Source organism: Cervus elaphus, chromosome 17 (genome assembly GCF_910594005.1).
Source record: "Cervus elaphus chromosome 17, mCerEla1.1, whole genome shotgun sequence".
Taxonomy (NCBI): domain Eukaryota; kingdom Metazoa; phylum Chordata; class Mammalia; order Artiodactyla; family Cervidae; genus Cervus; species Cervus elaphus.
In genome coordinates this window covers 6,876,072-6,899,113 of record NC_057831.1, presented here as the reverse complement: position 1 = coordinate 6,899,113, position 23,042 = coordinate 6,876,072, and the positions used below count along the sequence as shown (strand labels likewise).

Here is a 23,042-nt window from a genome sequence, read left to right as displayed (position 1 = left end):
AAGAAGTATCAGTGTATTTACTTACTGTTTGTTATAGCAAAGATAAGAGCAAACTAATCCCATAAATAGAAGCTTGGCAGAATCCATCATGGCACATTTATAAATGAACACTGTGCTAAGGTGCTTCATATCTGACTCTTTGTGACCCCATGGACTGTAGCCCACCAGGCTCCTCTGTCCTTGGGATTCTCCAGGCAAGAATACCGGAGTGGGCTGCCATGCCCTCCTCCAGGGGATCTTCCCGACCCAGGGATTGAACCTGCATCTCTTACATCTCCTGCATTGGCAGGCAGGTTCTTCACCACTAGCGCCCCTGGGAAGCCCAAATGGATCACGAGGCAGATAGTACAAGGTACTGATATGAATAATCACTCCAATCTATTAAGTGAAAAAAGAAGATCCAGAAGGAGGAGAGAAGAGCTAATCATTTTCCTGGGTCTCCACTAAGTCTTTCACTTATAGAGTGTTCCCTGAATTATTTTATTTTGAACAATAATCTATTGTTTGGTAAATATATATTACCCTGAATTGACACCAATCTAGAATGCAATGGGTAAAAAAAATATATAACATAGATATTATCAGGATTATCTCATAATTCCAAGTGTCAGATACATTTTAAAGCTCTCTTTAAAAAGTACTTACTATATTACTCCAGTGTATACGTAGCACAGAGTTTTGTTTTTTTTTAATGTAATTGCCTAATATTTTATAAATGCATGCCGTGGCTTGGCACAAAATTTCTAGTGATAAGAATATACTCTGGTAACAGTGTATCTCAAAAACTTCTATAGAAATGAGGGGGACATACTTTGGGAAATGTTTATGTAATGTCCAAAATCACAAAGACTGTGCCAAAGACACTGATGTCAGATATGCATGTGAGAAATGTACAGGAAGCATTTGAATAAAGTGTTTTGTAAAACATGAAACAGGAACCCAGCAATATGTTTAAGTTAATCTAGTTTATGTGATTAAAAAATATGTACATGTAACTTAAACACTTCTCAAATCAACATAAAAACAGGCATTTTAACTATGTCAGCTACAAACCTGAAACACAGCCTCAGCCTATTTATCCTCTCACTGAAAAATGGTGATCAACATTTCAATTTTTAATCAAACCAACTCCCTGACAACATCTACACAGACACCTTGAAGCGGTGAAATCACAATTCCTAACACCCTGCCCTTCTTCTTGCTCAAATCTCACTCCCTGTCCACTTTCTTCATATCAGTTACTCAATTGCACATCTAGGAATTACTCTGAATGTTTCCTTCAACTCTCAGATCCAATCTAGCAACCAAGTCCCGTCTAGTTGACTTCCAAAACGCTATACTCCAACCTGCTCATTTCTATCTCCTATACTACTGCCCTGGCTCAAGCTGCATCATCTCTCATCTTGGACTAAGGCCACAGCCCCTTAATTGGACTCTCTGAGGTTATACTAGCCTCCTTCAACCCATTCTCCCCATGGCAGCTAGAGCAACCTTTGGAAAAGTAGGCCTTAGCATCTTCACCATCTTACTGGGCTTCTCACTGAACTGAGAGTAAAACCTAAACTCTTCCGAGCCCCGACCACAGGCCCTCCTGGCCACACAGGCCTCCCTGACGCTCCTCAAGCGCATCAAGCCTTGACTGCCCCCAGGCTGGGACGCTCTCCTCACCTGCATCTGGCAGGTCACGGCTCCCTCCTCACCTGCACAGACAGGTCTTCCCTGCTCACTCCACCTCTCAAGGGGCCCCAACACCTCATGTTCCCCCCCAACCCCGACACGATCTGAATTCTTGTTGTTGCTCTTCAGTCGCCCAGTCCTGTCCAGCTCTTTGCAACCTGACAGACTGCAGCACGCCAGGCCTCCCTGTCCCCCACCATCTCCCAGAGCTTGCCCAAGTTCATGTCCATTGCATCCGTGATGCCGTCCAGCCATCTCATCCTCTGATGCCCTTGTCTCCTTCTGCCATCGATCTTTCCCAGCAACAGGAACTTTTTCCAATGAGTCGTCTGTTCACATCAGGTAGCCAAAATATTGGTAGCTTCAGCCTCAGCATCAGTCCTTCCAATACTCAAGGCTGATCTCCCTTAAGACTGACTGGTTTGATCTCCTTGCAGTCCAAGGGACTTTCAGGAGTCTTCTCCAGCACCACAGTTCGAAGGCATCAGTTCTTTGGCATTCTGCCTTTTTACAGTCCAGCTCTCACCACTGTACACGACCAATGGGGAAGACCATAGCCTTGACTATACAGACCTTAGTTGGCAGGGTGATGTCTCTGCTTTTCAACACACTGTCTAGGTTTGTCACAGCTTTCCTGACAAGAAGCCATCGTCTTCTGATTTCATGGCTGCAGTCACCATCCACAGTGATGTTGGAGCCCACAAAGAGGAAATCTGTCACTACTTCCAACTTTCCCCCTTCTATTTGCCATAAAGTAACGGGACCAGGTGCCATGATCTTAGTTTTGTTTTTGTTTTTTTTTTAATATTTAGTCTTAAGCCTGCTCTTTCACTCTCCTCCTTCACCATCATCAAGAGGCTCTTTAGTTCCTCTTCGCTTTCTGCCATTAGAGTGGTAATGAATTCTTACTATCATCTATTTTTCTTGCTTATTAACCTGTTGGTTTACTGTCTGTTTCCTCCAAGGAGATGTAAATTTCATACTCATCTGTCTTGTTAACAACTGCATTCCTGTACTTAGAAAATGTCTGTCACATATTAATACTATGACCTTGATAAATATCTGAGTGAAGTGAATGAATAAATAAATTAAGCCTCCTAAACTAACTGCATTAAAAAGGACAACAGTCTTTTGAAAATTTGAATGCTTAGAAAATCAACATTATGTTTTAGCTGCTAATGGTCACCACCCCTTGGATGTAAGCCTCATAACTCACCATGGCTACTCTCCCCTCATTTATCCCGTAGGACCTGTTATATATACATCTTAAACAGAGTGTTTAATTTGTCTCACAGGTGTTGTATGTCTAGATACTTTCTTGGAGAAATGAACTCAGTATTAAATGACACAGGAAAAGTAGATCTGGTATCTTCAGTCATTCAATCAACAATTTTTATTAACCACCAGTCATGGGGGGAAAGGTTTTCTCAAGACCACATTATTGATTATCTGAGTCCCTGTAGATATATATGCCTGTGGAGGAAAACATAAGTTATCATAACATCAAAACAATTACTTATAAACCAGCCATAAATAATATTAAATCATCTCTTACACCTCTCTCCTTTCAGGCATCCCTTGATGTTTTGCAGTGCATGACCTATGTGCCTATGTGAAGTGAGCCTTCTTTCCTAAGACTAGTATTGATCATCTCCTGTTCTTTAATACTTTAATTTCTGCAAATACAAATCACTTGCAGACTGAAATGTAAACTTACATAAGATATAAAATTTCTAGAAGCAGAACAAAGTGATGTTGGAGACTATTCTAATATTACATAAAGCCACTGATAATTAAAGGTTAAACCCAATTAAAAACCAGATAACAAAATCAACAAAGATCATTAACATAACAAATACCTGAAAAGAAAATTCTATTCAAACAAGTGCATTCTAGATTAAGAAAGCCTGCTGGAAATACTGAAGATCTTCAAATGTTAATTTTAAAAAACTGTATTTGGGAAGAAAAACTCTATGATTTTGTTGCAAATGTCAAACAAGTAAAGCTTTTTGCCAGAAACTATTTTACAAATTAGCTTGGAGTTTCCATTATAATTTAAATTTTGTTGGATTTAAAATAAATTTACTTTCATAACCTGTGGTTCCATTTTTCAAAGTAAAGTTCCAATCGAAACCTTTTCACTGATACTTTTTCATTTTAACTGGATTCACTTTTAAGTGTCCTTTTCTCTAGACTGCATTGTGCTCATGAAGCTTCTTGTGCACGTCAGGCACTGTGCTGGCACCCAGGGATACGGGCGTGAGCAAGCCCAGACCGCTGCTCCCCAAACCGAAACTTAGAATGTGTCCAGAAGTTAATTTATACACATACTGAATTTTGCTGTCATATGAAGTTATATGTCGTTGTTTAGCTGCTAAAGTCATCTCTGACTCTTTGAGACCCCATGGACGATAGCCACCAGGCTCTTCTGTCCATGGGATTTTCCAGGCAAGAGTACTGAAGTGGGTTTTGCATATACATGAATAAAGATGGAAAGACGAACATGTCAAATACGAGGGTAAATATACCAGATGGGATTCAAGAAACCTGGTTGACAGCTCTGACTGGGGCAACTCTCTCCTATGGCCTGGACAGGATCTCTACTTTCCCTTTTTTCTCTCCCTTGAATCTATGAGATTTTGAAAAGTATGTCTATCAGAGATACTGGAAGAAAAAAGCACCATTTTATTTAAACCTGGCGAGGCAGGTATTAACAATCCTACTTTCTAAATTAAGAAGCTAAATTAAATGGCTGAACCACACACACTCTATCTGGTAGCAAAACTAGGAATCAAATCTAGGTTTCTTATTCCAAGTCTTACTGCCTATAAGAATATAGAAGTTCCCACAACATCAATGTTTGTCATGAAGAAGACACCTCATAACATCCAGATGCAGTAGAAAGAGTCAAAAATCAAATTTAAGCATATAAGGTATAGAAAGAACACAGTCGCTCACAACGGCACATCCTCTGACTTAATTCTTTCCATCCAGACCACAAAAGGATGGCATACTAAACCACTGAGGCAAAAACAGTGTCACGGGACCCAGAACAAAAACTCTGAAGGCCAGTGTCCTTAAAAAAATCTGACTGAATCTCAGGCCTGCTTCTCTGAAAACAGGTCACGGTTTATAAACCTAAAATGATGCACTGAAAAGAACGTATATTAAACGTGTTCAAGATAAGAGTAATTCTCAGGGTTGCACTCCTGTTGTTCACTCACTAAGTTCAGGACTGATTCTGTGCAACCCATGCACTGCAGTACACCAGGCTCCTCTGTCCTCCACTGTCCCTGAGTTTGCCCAAACTCACACCCATCGAGTTGGTGATGCCATCTAATCATCTCATCCTCTGCTGCCCCCTTCTCTTCCTGCCCTCAATCTTTCCCAGCATCAGGGTCTTTTTCAGTGAGTCAGCCCTTCCCAACAGGTGGCCAAGGTACTGGAGCTTCAACTTCAGCAGCATCCCTTCCAGTGAATATCCAGGGTTGATTTTCTAACAGTTGATTAGTTTGATTTTCCTGCAGTCCAGGAGACTCTAAAGAGTCTTCTCCAGCACCACAATTCAAAAGCATCAGTTATTCAGTGCTCAAACTTCTTTATGGTCCAACTCTCACATCTGTCCATGACTACTGGAAAAACCATAGCTTTGACTATATGGACCTTTGTCTCTGCTTTTTAATATGCCGTCTAGGTTCAAAGGAGCAAGTGTCTTTTAATTTCATGACTGCAGTCACTATCCACTGTGATTTTGCTAGACTTAGCAAATAAAAATACTGGATACCAGTTAAAACTGAGTTTCAGATAAACAATGAATACAGTTTTAATATAAACAGTATCTAAAATTCAAATTATACTGAATTTATTTCAAATGACCATACTAGTCATTTGATATTCTGTTTTTCCCAACTGAAATTGTTGGCAGAGAGACATCAAAGAAAAGGTAGGTTCTGTGTAGCACATCAATGAGCTCTGTGCCATCAAATAACTAACTGTATCATTGAAAGGGCGCAAAGGATCCTGTGTGTTATGGTAACTGAACTTTGAAAGCTCTTAGATTAATAATGTGTGGCATAAAATTCTTCCTTACATCAAGCCTTTTCATTTTACTGTCCAAATCATGCCATATATTTAGTAGAGAAAAAACAAACTGCAATCTGCTTATATAACGGAGGCTGACACATTGCTAAACATTCTTGGGAAGCACTGAGAGGCTATGTTTTTAGTCATAAATCCCAAATTCCAATCTATACTTTAGCACTTGTTACCAATGGGATTTGTAACCAATAGCAGACAATTTTCTTCTGAGTTTCAATTTTATCCTGTTTCCAGCAGGGGAGACACTGACTGTTATAACTTCTTCCTAAAGTGCAAGGTGGCAACTATCTTCAGTTGAGTATAAAGTCAAGAAGACTAAACTGGCCATCAGGAGATCATTCTACCGGACAATCACTACTCTGGAGTTCATTCTCTCCTGAGTACAAGTTCTTCATTGTAAAAATGGGCAGCTCTCTGAACGGGTCAGGAAGATGCCCACAAGTGCTTACATTATCAGCAGACCAATAGGTGATGATTATTAGGTCAGTCAACTCTCGTCATCTCCTTTTGCCCCTTAGCTTCTTCTCTTTCTTATTCTTTCACTCATCTCACAGGGGTGATGTTCGAGTCAAATTAGAAAATGCACATGGAAGCATTTCAAACTCTCTTCCACATACTTAAGATGCTGCTATCTCCTAGACCCTTTCCAGTGGAGCTGCAGGGCTGGCCTAAGGGGCAATGGGTGTTTATTTCCTCATAACGTTCTCTGAGAGAATCAGAGAAAGCAAGGGGGGAAGAAAGGTCATGTTCCTGGTGGTACAGGCCCACAGGTTTAGCGGGTCTGATATGATTTGGAAACAGCCTGTCTACACGTACCCTGAGCACCTAGGTCTTTGTCCAAAGAAGATAGTGTAGATTGTTATTTATTATAGAATTCCACTAAGCTTCCCCCAAAAAGATGAGTTACATCATAACTCTACATAAATTACATCCTAGCTGTCTGAGCAAAAAGAACGAAATGGACGCAAATTCCACAAAGGTATTTTACCTCTGCTGGAGGTTCTAATAACTTAGAAACCCTACTTCCAAGTATAAGCAAGTCTTTGTTAACTGCCCTGCAAACAAAAACAGAGCAACCATCTTGAAGTCTTTGAGTTGATTTAACTTTTACAAGGCTGTTAATGAAAGACAACAGGCCCTGGATGCTAGAAATAAAGCCACAGCCAAAGGAAATGCAATAAAAGTTAATGCCAAGAATTTATAATCAATGACAAGATCCTGATGTTTAACATCCCATCCAAATCATTCCTTCTCTTCTCACCGAAACCTATTTTATTATCCTCTAGTCAGTTATTTCCTCCCATATTTTATTACAGAAAAAATTTCTTACCTCATAAATGAATTATATGCCTCTTTTAAAATAGGTAAACAGTTCAGTTTTGTTCTTAAACTTTTACAATATGTCTTAAAATAACTGGAGAAATCCTGCATGCGAGCTAACTCGCTTCAGTCGTGTCTGACTCTTTGTGACCCCATGGACTGTAGCCTGTCAGGCTCCTCTGTCCATGGAATTCTCCAGGCAAGAATACTGGAGTGGGTTACCATTTCCTTCTCCAGGGCATCTTCCTGACCCAGGGATCGAACCTGTGTCTCCTGCATTGGCAGGCAGGTTCTTTACCACTAGCACCACCTGGGAATGAGATGCAGAAACCCTGGAGGGTACCAAAATCAATGCCGGGAGTTATTTTCTCAGGTAACATAAATGTGAATACCATTTGTGATTTCAAACTTGTAACACAACTTGGCACAGATGCTGCTCACGGCTCACCAAGGGACCCTTTCCCACAAGGCAGGTAAAGAGCAAGTAAAGAAGTAAAGAACCTCAAAAGAGCAAGTAAAGAACCCCCCAAATTGATATTAATTAGATGGCAGGAAACGAAGCCAACTGGGAGCTGATAAAAACTTGCTATGAGTTATCAAAAATGTGACTTGGATTTTAAATCTCAAATCTTTTAAAACAATGAATCCAACCAGAAGTTTACTGCCTTAATATTCCACTTTAGTGAAGACTCTAGCAGCTCAAGAATCTTGCCCATGCAACAATGATGTAATATAAAAATCAGTGTCAGGAGGAATAATCTTTAGCATATTTTGACTTCATGAGGCTTCCTTAGAGTGTTAACAGCACTGCATCTTTCAAGACGATGTGTCAGGGTGGGTGGAGCGCCCTACAAAACTGAGTGGATGCACTCAAAGGCCCGGCAGCCAGGTTCCAGCAGCTGCTGCACGAAAAGGCTGCGTACTGGCATTTCCAGGGCCGGATGTTTGGGGTCTTTAATAATATACAGAGGAAAGGAATGAATACATCCACTTGTGAATGATTTAAAAAAAAAACAAAAACAGAAGGGAATCTGTGGGGCAGAATGTCTAGGTGAATTGTCTGTTTTTTTTTTAATCATTGTAATAGAGTTTATCTCATCAAAATTATACACATGGCAGAAATAAAGTGCTATTTCATACTACACATCCCATGTGTTCATATTTTTAAAGAAGATGAAAAATATATTATTCTTAAAATAAGAGTCGAGGTAATGATTAAACTGAATGGTAGCAAGCTAATAATATCTGTTTTTACTGGATATTTAAATAGCTTTAATTTTTGTATATCACCTATACTTCATCTCAAACTTTTCAAAAATTTTATAAATTGATAAATAATATTGACTAAAAACCCTGGAGGAGGAAATGGCAACCCACTTCAGTATTTTTGCCTGGGAAATCTTATGGACAGAGGATTCTGGTGGGCTGCAGTCCATGGGGCTGCAGAGAGTCAGACATGACTGAGCGACTGAGCACACAGGCACATTCATTTAAAAAAAAATGGAAAGTCACTATCTGATGGCACATACTCTGTTAAGGATGAAAACTTTCCCCTTTTGCAATTTCTCATTTTCACTCAATAGTACTATCTATCACAGAAAGGAAAACTACAGTTTATAATTTATATTATAACTAATATAATTTTTCACTAATCTAATTAGATCACAGTTTTTTCCAAATGCCTATAATCTAGACGTATTAAATTGTATATGCAAAGCACTGCATAGTGAAATACAAGCTCTCACATAGCACTTCAAATATGATTAGCAAAAGGGATACACACACACAACGTAGCTCCATCCAATAATAACTTTACTTTCTACCAAAGTTGAACTGCTCACTCAGGTTACAAAACGAATCTTAAAAAAGACAGGAATATCTTAAAATACATATTCAGTATTCCAGATGCTTTTTGAAAGGGAAAAATAATTAAAATACCTTGTCTAGGTTTTAAAGAAAATTTCTTGGCATCAAGAAAAGGAAACAATTTACAAAGCAGTGTAAAATTCTAAGGTAAACATAATAATTCTCATGAGCTAAAAATATAATTAGATGAAACCTACTTGTAGAGCAACTAGCTTAATGTGTTTTGTACTCTTGCCTAAAATAATGTACCAGAGGATAAAAATCCTTTGAAAATATACTGCAGGTAGGGTATCTGTAGTCTAATACTAAGAATATAATTGTTAACAGTCTAGTATCTAAATTTTCAGCCACTCTATTTTAAAATATCATTAGAGAGTTCCCACTTTTTATGCTCTAAAATCATATATGGAAACAAAACGCACTTGGGCAAAGTCTCTAGGCAGCTCATTTAGTAACGGACTTGCACATTAAGAGGCACTAGGAGGAACTTCAGCCTCTTCCTGAGTCAAATTTCTCATGCCATTAAATCTCTGAGTCTTTCCTTTGCTTCCATTAATACTGACACTGAACTTCAGTGGAACATGGCGTATAAGGGCACCAGGTGGGACAGACTCAGGCTTCAACCCAAGCTGCTTCTAAGATAAGACCTCAGGTGCATTATTTATACTGTCTATAAAACAGAGATAAGGGTATTAACCCTTATAGGCTTCCTAAGAAAATTAAGAAAAATGACACCTATGAAGTGATTGCATAGAGTCTGGTACTAAGGGTTTAATATATTAGTTACTGTTTTTAAGTTAATCAAACATTAACTGGAGTATATTTTCAAAGGCAATTAAGTTTTTTGTAAAAATAAAAATAATTTATTCATGGATTTCTACAAAATAACTAGATGTTAGCCATTTGTTTTCCAAGCTCCTAGTTTAAAAGCACTAATTTCTCTACAAAAACACTTTTACAAAACAAAAAAGGTGTTTTAATGTCTGTAGTTTCTCAAACTAGAATTGAAAAAACACGGACTCCCTAGACCAATAACTATACTTATGTATGACAAAATTTTCTAAATAATAAAGAATAAGAGCTGATCATTTAGTTAAGAAAATCACTGAGAGAGCATAACTTGTTTTTCTATTACCACTCAGAACTTAATCGCTAAAAATAAGTTATAGAATTTGGAGGATGATGTGGTTTCTAAATACCAAAGATATAATAAAACTGTTTAACAATTGTGATAAAATACACAACTAACTGCCTATGATAAAAACCATAACAATATTTCATAAAAACCATAATTTTAAACTGGGGAATGGTTTCAATACTTGATAAAAACAATGCTTTAACATTTGCTACAGGAGATTTAGGGATTAAAGTCGGTCCGTTTTAGTTCCTACCCAAGGGGGCTTACTTGGAAGAATTCTGTAAGTAGGCTGATACTTGAGCCTCCCGGATGTTACCCTGGTGTGGTATAACATTTGGGGAGACTTGCAGGGCGCCTCAAATAAAACAGAAGTAAAAGCTGCGGGCCCTGAATGACCCACAAGACACAATGCAGGAACGCGTTTTCAAGGCCACTATCAAAACAGCACCCCTTTCTTCCTTTCCCGTGTTTCTTCCATCTTCATGTGAATTAACTACTTAAGACGAGAATCAAGAAGAGTGTACTAATTTCCTGTCAAAGGATGGTTGATAACATAGAAATGGCTAAAATCATCTGTAGGAAAAACACAAAAAATCTCACATAAAATATAATAGATATTTCTCCTGCTCCTGGATCCTAATTTTACAGTTTTAGTTGCCATGTTTGGACACTTTGACCTAGATCTACCACTCTTACTTAGAAAATACTTAAAGAAGGAAACTATTCAAATCTGAGAAGTTGACACTCTGCCCTTCTAGTGAGAATCAAGAATGCTTAGGGATGAAAGAGAATTTTAAACTCATTTACAAATCTCTCTGCCTTGACTTCTCCCTGCTCCCATCTCACATAAAGTCAAGGTTTATTAACCTGGGCCAGTTACCAAGCTGGGGACACAGTTGGGAGGTCTGAACTCCCATTCCAGTTCCCTTTCCAGTACCTTCCACAGTCTTCAGAAGGTTCTGTTCAAACCATTAATACAAATTCACTTTAAAAGTGAGGACACAAAGTCTGTTAAATCCCTATTCTGCTGTTCTAATTTCCACATATCAGAATAGGGGGATGACTCCCCAAACTTGCAATTATAATTAAACCACTGGTGATTCCCAACGTAAAATAAATTGTAACCTACTGAAAATCACTCTACAAAAAAGATTAAAAAATATGTATTTTTCCTTTAAATTTCTTAAGAACACTAGAAGTAATGCTATCATTAACATTTTACAGAGAAAGCAAATAAAGTACCTAAAGGTCATACTCTCAAGAAAGATGTAGTTTGGGAGTTGAAGCTTAAATCTGTCCTACCTGGGAACGTCAACCATCATAAACTGAAATAAATTTTAAAGGGCTCAGAACAGTGGTTCCCAACCAAGTACTTGGAGAAGGCAATGGCACCCCACTCCAGTACTCTTGCCTGGAAAATCCCATGGACGGAGGAGCCTGGTGGGCTGCAGTCCATGGGGTCGCTAAGAGTCGGACACGACTGAGCGACTTCACTTTCACTTTCATGCACTGCAGAAGGAAATGGCAACCCACTCCAGTGTTCTTGCTGGAGAATCCCAGGGATGGGGGAGCCTGGTGGGCTGCCGTCTATGCGGTCGAACAGAGTCGGACCCGACTGAAGCGCCTTTGCAGCAGCAGCAGCAACCAAGTACTGCTGCCAGACTTCGGGGTGGCATCTGGAAACTCGTGTCAGAACAACGGGGTGCTCCTGACATGTAGTGTCTGGGGCCCAGGGATGTTAGACACCCTGCAAGACGCTGAACAGCTTCTCACAACAAACTGTATCCCTACCAAAGGCCCAACAGCATCCCTTTAAGAAGCAATCTTTTACTATAATGGAAAAGAATCTGAAAAAAGAACATATATAAAAAATATACACACTAAACACATATATAAAACATATATATATAACTGAATCACTTTGCTGTAAACCTGAAACTCATACAATATTGTAAGTCAACTATATTTCAATTAAAAAAGAAGAAGAAAAAAAGCAAGGGTTAATAAGAATAAAAGATTACCATACTATAACAGGGTATTAAATCAAACAGGGGAGATCTGAGACACCGCCAAGTGATTCCTCCAATAATCTCTACTCTGATGTTACAGTGAGTAGTTCCCTGGCTTCTGGTATGGTTTAGAAACAAATGCTGCCTAAAGTTAATTAACATTCTCAAGTCTTCTCCAGCTATGAAAACATCTGAGAAGCTTACTGGGACCAAATATAAATAAAATGCATAACCACTTCATATGGTTTTACATTCAAATTTGACCAAGAGTTGGAAGAGACATGTTTTGCAATCTTCCATGCATTCATAATCACATGTATGAAAAATGTTCCTTAAAGAAGTATCTATTTACATCTAAAAGAAAATCTAATAACCAAAATCTATGCTGTAAGTATGTAAGTCAATTTGTTTTACAGCTTAGACATGGAGAAAAGATTAGACTAGACTGGCATGTCTCAATATGAGGTATGAGAAGGCCTCAGAGTCTGAAGCAAGTATGTTTTGAAGACCTGTAGTAGGCTCAGATGGTAAAGAACCAGCTTGCAATGCAGGAGACCTGTGTTCATTCCCTGTGTTGGGAAGGTCCCCTGAAGGAGGGCATAGCAATCCACTCCAGTATTCTTGCCTGGAGAATCCCATGGACAGAGAAGCCTGGTGGGCTACAGTCCGTGGGGTCACATAGAGCTGGACACAACTGAGCGACTAACACCCACACACAGTTTTTCTATGGAAATGCTACAATTCTGTGTTTTCACACTAACGACAATAACAACAAAGACAGACAAAGACATATACTTTAAATTACTGGGATGACTACCTTATAACCAACTACTATCCTGCAATTTTAGGAGTCAAGTTTATATTTGTGTTTACAGTCACACTGCAGCCCAAAGGTTCTGGGATAAGGAGAAAATAAAAGAGGTAGATTTAATATGCAAATATGCTTTCAAGCCAAGTAAAACCAAAAGCTGGTGTACTGTGCTATAGGACTGAAAGTTTCATGACTGTTGAGAGAGACCCAGTGGGAAAAATGAGTCATCACAAGGCAACTGTAGCAAAGGCAAGATGACCTCACCAGACCCCAGCATCGTCCTGCAATTAGGGCCACATTCACTCCGCAAGGATGATTTAATGAGTGTTGTCAATTTGCATTTGGCTAGAGTTTTATCATTTTATTCATAATTAACTTATACATTTATTTTGGTATTGCAGTTGCACAAATGCTATAACTATGATTAAATTATACCTACTCTTAAGAATTCCACATTTAACTAACATTAAAATAAGAGAAAGTCAATATTAGCTATGGCAGATAGCTGGAACTTCTGGGTGCACTCACGTCACTTTCGTTTGGGAACTTTTCCTCCCTCACTGACACATCACACTATGGGTTACCTGCCCCAACAAAGGAAGGAGACAAACCTATTCTTCCAGAAATAAAGGTTGGTCCAGAGCAGGCAAATTATGCAAGTAAGGCCAAAATAATTCTCAGAGGACTGACATGGATAAGAAGGTATTTCTCAAACATCAAAAGTTTAAGACCCACATAAACTTGCCAAGAAAAATGTTCCAGCACATGAAGAAAGCCTGCTGGAGAATAAAACCAATATAGCACAGTGTCAAAAGGATGGCTGAACAAATGGATGGACGGTGAGATGAATGGATGGTGAGATGGATGGAGGGAAGAAAGTGGGAAAGACAGATTGATTAGATATATATACAGGCCAAAAAAAAGAATACTGACAAGATTATATCATCCCGCTGAATTTCACATCCAAACCAATCCCCAGGAATGTCAATTTTGCATGAGTTCAACATGAATTTCTGTCATTTGTGACCAAAAGTTTTTAAACTAAAATACTGGAGGTCAATAAGAATGTCTTTCTTTAACAGGGGAAGATTACTTAAATTTGAGAAACACTGGATTACACGATCTCCAGCTCTATAAAATTCAAAGATTCTGTGTGTGTTTTAAACATTTCACCAGCTTTAAAAAAAAATCAGGATCTTTTCTTATAACCTCAGCACGCTTATTCAACAGAAAGTAGAAGTGATTACTTTTTTCATGATTATTACCAGCGATATTATATCAGATAGGAGACTTTTCTCTCTCAAGTTTAGATGTAATAAAATTATTCAGAAAAGACAATTTCAAAAAGTTAATCTTACGTCATGATTCAGAATCAAGGAAAAGGTTTCAAAGCATATAGAAGCTAATAATGGCACCTAAGATTTTAAAAAGCAAGTTCACTACAAACGACAAACGGGGCACATATATATATATATATACATACACACACACACACATATACACACATGCATCCATATATATATTGAGTAGGAAAAGTTTGTTTTTTTCCATAACATCTTCCGGAAAAAAACAGAGGAACTTTCTGTCCTACCAATAAAAGGCTTTAAGCTTTTAATATTTATCAGAATGATTCTTATAAACTTAACACTCAGTTTGCTTTACCTGCCTGATATTTAGTTGGTAATACATATAAATTCCTACCAGTAAGAGAAAATGAATAAAGCACTCACACCATGAAAAAGAAAAAAAAAAAAAGATTCAAAATAAAATGAGAATACCAAGTCAGTAAGTAAGATTACAGAGCTAAGTATCAAGTGAATGACTCATATGGAAAAGTTTCTTCAGTTTTTATTCTTAGGTTGTAACTCACAGGTACTTTTTTTTAACTGAACCTGATTTAACAGATATTTCCAAGGCCACACCAATCAGCCACATCAATTGGTCAACTAAATCTGTATCTGTTCAGCTAAACTAATCTCATAGGAAGTCCTACACAGTCAGTAGCCACTCTGCATTCCAAATTCAGTCATTTTTCAACCCTTCACTGTCAATCACCTCAGTGATTTATTTAATTACTCTGCAGTCCTTACCAAAGGCTTTTATCCTAAGAAAAGCTTTTATCCTACACTTAGCCCTGAAAACAAAGAAAGAAAACAACTCAATACAACAGTTACAGGTTTAACAAATTGTTTGTTTGAAAAATATTTGGGACAAACTAATAAACAGCAAGCAGTTTTTCCCCCAGCCTTTTTAACTATGAAAGAACTTTCTCCCAACCATTATTAAAATGTACTATGAAGTTCAAGCAGTTTTAAGTTAAATTGCGTCTTCAAACCTAGAGGAAGCAAAGCATCTTGGTAAGACATACTCTCTGTAATGAGGTGAGGGTGAAGGTACAAACTCTATCCATACAACTTGAAAACACCTTCAAATATTTTAAAAGAAATGATATCAGAGACAAGACTCAAGTCATTTCTTTAGATGGAACTATCTAAATAGGAAATTCTGTTGCACCACATAATCAAAATGCTAAAAGTTGCTCATCTTTAGGTATTGAAGATGACTTCATGAAAATATTAGCAATTTCTATAGATTTTTAGATCACAAACTGAAAAAAAAAGTTAATGAAATGTATTACAAACCTAAGTATTATATTAATATTAAACAAATATATTTATTTTGAGATATTTATGACTAACTGCCACTGCATTGGTTCTATCACAGTTTTAGGAATCATGATCTTGTATTGGGGGCTCTAAAAATGGAACTAAATATAAAACCTTGAGAACATTAGTGACAGAAGGGCAATGAGAAGCATCATTTCAGGGGCTCCTGCAGATTCTTCTAGATTTAATCACATCCAAATTCAATCCACATGAGAACTTTTAGGGCACTAAAAAGTGCCTTAGAGCTGGCTATAAGAACCCTGGTTATAAGCAATACAAGGATAAAAGGACATTATCACACCAGAATTACCATAATAAAAATATGAGAATATCAAAGCCCGACTAAGTCAATACGCACAGGATTATATTGTCTTCAACCCTAATGACTACATAACAAAATATGTTTAACAAAATGTTTGTCTGAAAACTGTGAAAAGTTTATATTCCTATATGATATAGAAATTATCATTTTAAAGAGTGAATAGCAATATTTAGTTTATACCCATCATCTGACTTTAAGAAAAATATTTTGCAAATAATAATTACAGCTTCAAGAGATAAAAAAAATATTAAAAACAAGCAAACAAAAAAGAAAGAATCCTAAACAGTGAACTTGGAACACCAACTAATTCACCACAGCTTTGCAGTGTTAAATAAAAAGTCTATCATAGAAAACTGCATGGGAGTGTAAAACTTCTGTTTCTGGACTTTGATCCAAGAAGTCATAAAAAGTTGCCCTCACTTAATATCTCCTATTTCCAGTATGTGCCAAATATTCTCAAGCTTTTGTCTAGTATAAAACAAAGTAATACAAAGTCAATCATATTACCTCGTCAATACTAAATGACATAAAACACTGCCCACAATCACAGAGCTGGTAAGTAATATTGAAAGGTAAATTATTCTAATATGCTGTCAAGAATAACCACAGCTGTTAAAGTGGCATTAGCATCAGAAAGGCTTCATCTGCAAAGGCAGGGGCATTTAAGCCCCTAAGGAACACGGTATCTCAAACCTGGAGGACTGCAAAGTTTTCTACAACAGCAAGGGTGGGAGTTTCCCACAGGTTTTAGTTTCCAGTCGCAAACTAATTTTTATGCCAATAGATTATGTTATGAATTGTTCAACTGACACTCTCAAATCCACTTCAACAGGTTTTGACTGCTAAAAACCATTTATTTGTGTGCTGCACGCTCTGGCTTCTAAGGACGTGTTTAGCTCTGTATTGAAAGATTATTATAGAAAACAATGTAATATAGCAGCAATAATTGCTTTCCAGGTCAATCAAAATTCACAGGTGTTTAAATGAGAGTTTAGGAGTGCCAGAACCTTCCTTCTATTCAATGACTACTATTGGGTGCAGACCATTCAGTCTGGGAAAAGAACAGAGAAGCACAGATAAATGTCAAACAATTAAATCAAATAAGGAGGAAATAGTTCTACCAATAAGCCTGTCTACAGATGCAGATGGCCAATCTAAGTAAATCCAAATTTATTTTAAATAAATAAACATGCAAACCGCCCCTACAGAGCTATTCTATTTCACAAGTTTCCTGAATTACAACAGTATTCATTTTATACATACAAAATTTAAGAAAAGGGGGGTAGCAAAGTAACAGGAGCTTCTGGTTAAACACACACACACACACACACACACACACACACACACACAGCTCAGCTGTAAAGTTAGTGTCTGCAATTAGATTTTACCGCAACCATGTGAATCACATGGTTTAGCAGGGTGGCATTTTTATGTCCAACCTCTCATTCTTAAAATTTTAAGTCTCCAGCTAATGCTATCAAATATAAGCCCAAACTGGAATACTGTTTCTAGAAAAAATTATGGCTACGCACAAGACTTAGATTATATTCTTCACACTGACAACTTTCAGCACTTTATAATTCCTAAAACTGAGGGCCTGTACTATTCTTGAATATCTTCACTTTCATTTTCCAACTTCTACTCAACACAAACTCTTCTCTCAAGATTATATATATATACACACACACATATCACAGAAAGTGTTCAGCCTACTCTCAACATCAACTGTAATATAAAAACTCCAACTGAAGAAAAAGTCTTTAACAGTCTCAGATGATCTAAATTTTATACTAAGTAGTGTCATTTTGAGAATTGAGATTTTAATCCTATGCTACTTCGGAGGGAAAAAAATGTGAAAAGAAATGTAACTGAATTCATTTAATTTATTAGGAAAAAATATTACTCTTCAAGTTTTGGCAGATTCTCAAAGTGAAGTATTCTTATGTATGAGTTAAAAGCTACCGCCAAACACCCCCAAGTTTGTGTCTTTAAAGGGAGAGGAAAGAAAACAAAACAAAACAAAAGGATATTAACTCTGATTTTTAAATAAATAATTTCGTTCTTTCTTAATAATATGCCTAAGGAACATCTCTAAAGAACATCCCCCTTCACACTTAAAAGATCAGCCCAGATCTCCTGCCCAGTCTCTTATGCGCTGTAATTCATTAAGGGTGGAAGTGTGCAAACGGTGAAACGAATCCGGAGACAGACGGCCTCGGAGGAGACCACCTCTGGAAACTGTTGGCCTCCAGCAATGGATAATTCCAGGCCTAGACGGTCTTGGTGCTCACCCCAAACTCACAGAAAAGTGCCCTTCGGAAAGAAACCACTTCCATTCAGGGTTTATCCTCTGGTCACTCCAGATTAAGTATTGTGATAGAAGACGAAAGCGGGGAGAAGAGGATTTTAAAAGGAAGGCGGAGTAATCAAACAGAAGAGAGAAGGTTTGTCCCCAAACCTGCGCCTCTGTTAAAAACCCCCGAAGTCATCAAACCGATACCAACCCTGAACGTTCGTTGGGAGAAACGGAGTTAAAAAGACTCATCTAAGATTTCAAAATTATTACCTCTGCAGGAATGTAAACGAAGACAAAAATGTCAAAGAACGCATTTTCAATAGAGCATCTCCCAGCCGGTGCGACCCGGGTGCCACCAGCCAGCACAGCACCCGGCCCCACCGCGCGCCCCGGGAAAAGTGGGAAAGACGGGGGGACTGCTGAAGGAAGTACCTTGTTTTGTCTCCAAAGGGCAACATAGCAAACGTGGGAAGTTGGAGGTGCACACCAGGCGGCCTCGGCGGACCCTGGACTGCAGGAGGCGTCGGGGGGCGACGACTCGCCCAGGTGAGGCGGGTCGCTCGAAGCCGGCTTCCCTACGGTCCCCGCCGTCGCGCCGCCGCCCGCCGCCGCCCGCTCGCCCCGCGCCGCGCCGCCCCCTGGCGGGGAGCGCCAGGCCGGACCGCGGCCGTGCGCCGGCGGGTGGGAGCCCGGCTGCCAGCCCCGGCCGGCTCTTCCACCATCACCGCCCCGCGTGCGCCTCCCTCCCGGCCGAGGCGGCCAGCTCCGGCTGCCCAAAGGCCGCTGCCCCGAGCCGGCGACGGCGAAGTCCGGGCCCCTTCTCCAAAGGAGTGCGCCTGGGAGTCAGCCTGCGTCCGCGCGCAGCAGCCTTGCCCTGGCTGCGGCTTCGCATCAACTCTCCGGCTTCCGGGCACCCGCCAGCCTCCCACTCTTCGTTCCACCCTCCTAGCCCCTCGGCTTCAGCCTCAATGCCTCTCCAACTCTCCCGCGGGCGTTTCCCACGCGCGCCTCGACTGTCAGCCGCGCAGCCTCCTCCCAAAGCACAGGCTCCCTCCTCCCCGCCCTCCGCAGCAGCCGCCCGGGCGCTTGGCTCCGGACCAGGAAGACTGGCCTCCGGGGTCGCCTCGGGCCGCGCGGGACCTGCCACCCCCCGGGGTCAGCTCTCCGCCGTCCTTTGTGTGCGCGCCGCCAGCCCCTCTGCGGAGCGCCTTCCACGCCGCCGCCTCGCGCGCAAACGCGAAGGAGAGGAAGAGCGCGGGACAACTAGGGGACTGGAAGGGGTAAAAGACGACAGCACTCACTCTGGGAAGGTTCCGGCATGGTGCTGGCTTTGGGCTGCTTCTCGGTCTCGCCCCTACCCCGGCTTCCCCGCCCCGCCAGGGCCGGGGCAAAGGGGGACGGGGGAGGAGCGGAGCCACGGGGACCGCGTTGGAAATGGTGCTTCCGGAGCTGCAGGGAAGGGGGTCAAACACTGTTTTGGTTTCGCTAAGGAGATTTAGGGGGACCAGGAGGCTAGAGAAAGGCCCGTGAGCGCAAATATATGGAAATAATCTTGCTCCCAGGGAATACCAGGGCAGCCGGCGTGTAGGGGGTGGGGGTGGGGGTTCGGCACATACATTTTTGTATTTGAACTTTTGTGAGCAAGTTGGATCGGATCCGACGCTTGGATTTTTCGACTGTACTCGCCTTAAAAGTCGAGGTCTCTACACCGTAAGATCATGGCCCTACTTCAAAAGCACAGGGCCTGAGAGTGGAGGCTGTTTAATGCTTAAGGAAGGGAATTGAGTAGGGAAGAGAGAAACCCCAGGTCATGCTCCATGCCCCGGCCGGGTCTTCCGTGGCTCCTCCTCTTACCTGGTGCCTTTCCTAACAAAGTAAGAGAAGGTAAAGTTCCAGTGATCGTCCAGCCACGCTTCGACCGAGTCCTGGTCCCATTGCTGTTGCGGCCGCGCGGAGTCGGGGCCGGCCCTCTCCATGATCAGCCCGGCTCTCTGCGGTCAGCTGGTGCTGGTTTCCCACTCCAGCTGGGGTCCTTTCCCTCGGAGGAGCAGAACTCGCCTCGAGACCCTCCCCCTTCGCCCAGCTTCAGTCGGGCCGGCTTTCGGCGGAGCTGCTCAGGCGCCGGGCCAGCCTCCTGCCGCGCCCCGCCTCTCCCGGTCCTCACCGCTTCCAGGTGCGGCGGGCGGGGCGGTGCTGCAGCCCCGCGCCTTCCCCGGGGTCTGTCTGAGACTGGCTCTGGAAGTCTCTCTAGGCTCCAGATTCCGAGGCGGCCGGGGCGGCGACTGGCGAGCTCTCCGGAAGCCTAGTGGCCAGGACTAGAAAGGAGGCCAGGCGGCCGCTGGGGTGCGCTGCGTGCCAAGCCGGCTCCGGAGGAGCGCGCAAAGGTGACTGTGGATGTGTTCGCTGAGCGTCCCGCTCTAGGCAAGGGAAGGTCACGCTGTGGAGACCCAGCCCAAACCCAGAGAGCGGTAGCTGGGGAAATTTTCGCCCGAAAATGAGAGGTGCTAGTAGCCCGGGCTCTTTCACCCGGGCCTGGGAGAACAATGACTGTCTTGCCTCGCTTTCCGCCAGATCAGCGCGTGGGTCTGGGAGGAGCTGCGACCCACGGCCCACGGAGCCCGGACAGCGCAACCGCTCAGGGCGCCCCAGCCAAGGACCACGTCTGGGGTGACGAGATCTGGGACGTGAGTCACCAAAATAGATTCGACAGTCCTGGTGGGTAACTTCTAACAGAGCCATTCCTGTGATTAACGTTAATAATAACCATAGTAAGTATAAATTAACTGCCTTCACAGGAAAGGCTTAATTTGCCTTTCTTTGCATTAAGCCCCCTTTCCTAACTGGAAAAAGATGAAGGTAAATTGAAATACAATAATCACTATGGTTTGTGTATGAAATCGCAAATCCCCATACAAGTAGGTTAACTTGCTCGTAGGGGCAGTCCCCAGGTACCGTGCAGAGCAGCCAGTTAGCCCAGTTTTTAATTCGTCATTTATATTGAACTGGAGTTAAAATACACATGCCTCGAAAAATGTATCCGTTTAAAAGGGCTCGGCATTCCTACCCTGTTTTGTCGTATTCTTATCATGCTTTGATAGGGCTTCCCTTGTGGCTCAGCTGGTAAAGAAACTGCCTGTAACTGCGGGAGACCTGGGTTCGATCCCTGGGTTGGGACGATCCCCTAGAGAAGGGAGAGGCTACTCACTCCAGTATTCTGGCCTGGAGAATTCCCTGGACTGTATAGTCTGCTGCTGCCGCTGCTAAGTCACTTCAGTCGTGTCGGACTCTGCGTGACCCCGTAGACGACAGCCCACCAGGCTCCCCTGTCCCTGGGATTCTCCAGGCAAGAACAATGGAGTGGGTTGCCATTTCCTTCTCCAATGCATGAAAGTGAAAAGTGAAAGTGAAGTCGCTCAGTCGTGTCCGACTTGTAGTGACCCCATGGACTGCAGCCCACCAGCCTCCTCCATCCATGGGATTCTCCAGGCAAGAGTACTGGAGTGGGTTGCCATTGCCTTCTCTGTATAGTCTACCAGGCTGCGAAGAGTCAGACACGACTGAGCGACTTCACTTCACTTCTGTCATGCTTCACAAAAAAAGAATTGGGAGTCTTCCCTTGCTTTGTTCTCATCCCCATCTCCCTGCAGTTTTAATATGGTATTTTGCAATGACCTAATTTTTTTGGCAGAATTAAACTGGAGCTGTGTGTTTCACAATGTGTGAACGACACCATTAGCAGTGATATACCAAAAGTGATGTAGCTGACACACTTTCAACAAACTCCTTTCAAAATATTCTTGGCAAGAATGTAAGACATTACTCACTACATAGAAACACATAATTAAACAGATAATATGAGAACTTTAATAAATGTCTTCCAGTCCCCCAGTTTATACTTCCTTCATTAAATAATTGTCCTTTTGTAATTTCAGTTTCTTTGAAAGTTCACTGTTGTATGCAAGTAGCCACAAACCAGTAAAAAGCAAGCAAAGGAGTATGAAATAATACATGGTAAGTTATATCAGACTTTTAAATGAGAATTATTTTCTAATTTCTTACTATGATAGTGATTATAGTGCTCATGACCTAAAGACCATCTCCTCAGTGGTCAGGTTTTCTCTGTGGAAGGTCATGCATTTCTCCCCTCAGGAGGTCAATTATAATTTAAAATTCTACTTCCAACTAAGGATGGAGTGAATTTTTGGCTTAAAAATGCTTGCTTTGGTTGGCTACCATGATTAAATAAACAGGCATTATCCAAATGTCCGTTTTCTCTCCCAACCTGAAAGGGTTAAATTATCAGAAACCAGGAAGGCGTCTAAAAAATTATGCAAGAAAAACAATCCCTGGACTCTCCCATCAGTGAGTCTCAAGTCTGTGTGGTATAGATGTTGGGTGGGGGTTACTGTGAAGGCCGTTACCTGAGTGAGTATATCACAAGGGATGGGGATGAGGCATTTCACACTGTTCTAGTCTCTAGAAAACTCAGATAAAACAATACCTCTTGTAACTTTAAAGTACTTAAAGTTAAGAATATTTTGAACTGGCCTCACCCTGGCATCTGTTCTCCAGCTCCTTTTATTCTTTATCCCAATTTCCCCATTTTTTTTAACATACATTCTTTCTAACTTATTGGTATGGATTGCTTTAAGCATATCAAATCTTGTTTTAGAATAAGTTGAAGGATGAGTAAATAATAAACATTACCAGGAAATAACCTGGAAAATGATGTAAATGCTACTTAAAAAAACTTGCACTGACTTAACACAAAGCCCTCCAACCTGTTATATTCTCATTGTACTAGGAAAAAACCCGAAGTCTCTAACATGGCTTACAAGG

At 41.0% G+C, this 23,042-nt stretch overlaps 2 protein-coding genes across 7 annotated transcripts in view; both read right to left on the bottom strand.

Annotated features, from left to right (window-relative positions):
* Positions 1–20,227, bottom strand: part of LOC122673603 (cGMP-specific 3',5'-cyclic phosphodiesterase-like) — a 70,166-nt gene extending 49,939 nt beyond the window's left edge. For all 6 annotated transcript variants that reach the window (XR_006334741.1, XR_006334742.1, XM_043871530.1 and 3 more), the window contains exon 1: positions 20,058–20,227. Coding sequence is in view for 4 of the 6 variants with exons in the window: in XM_043871530.1 (XP_043727465.1) it covers positions 20,058–20,179 (122 nt within the window). In the remaining 2 variants the exon portion in view is untranslated. The remainder of the gene's footprint in view (positions 1–20,057) is intronic.
* The window catches only part of LOC122673217, a 499,807-nt gene that overhangs the window by 115,934 nt on the left and 360,831 nt on the right, over positions 1–23,042 (bottom strand). The gene's annotated exons all lie outside the window — the stretch shown is intronic.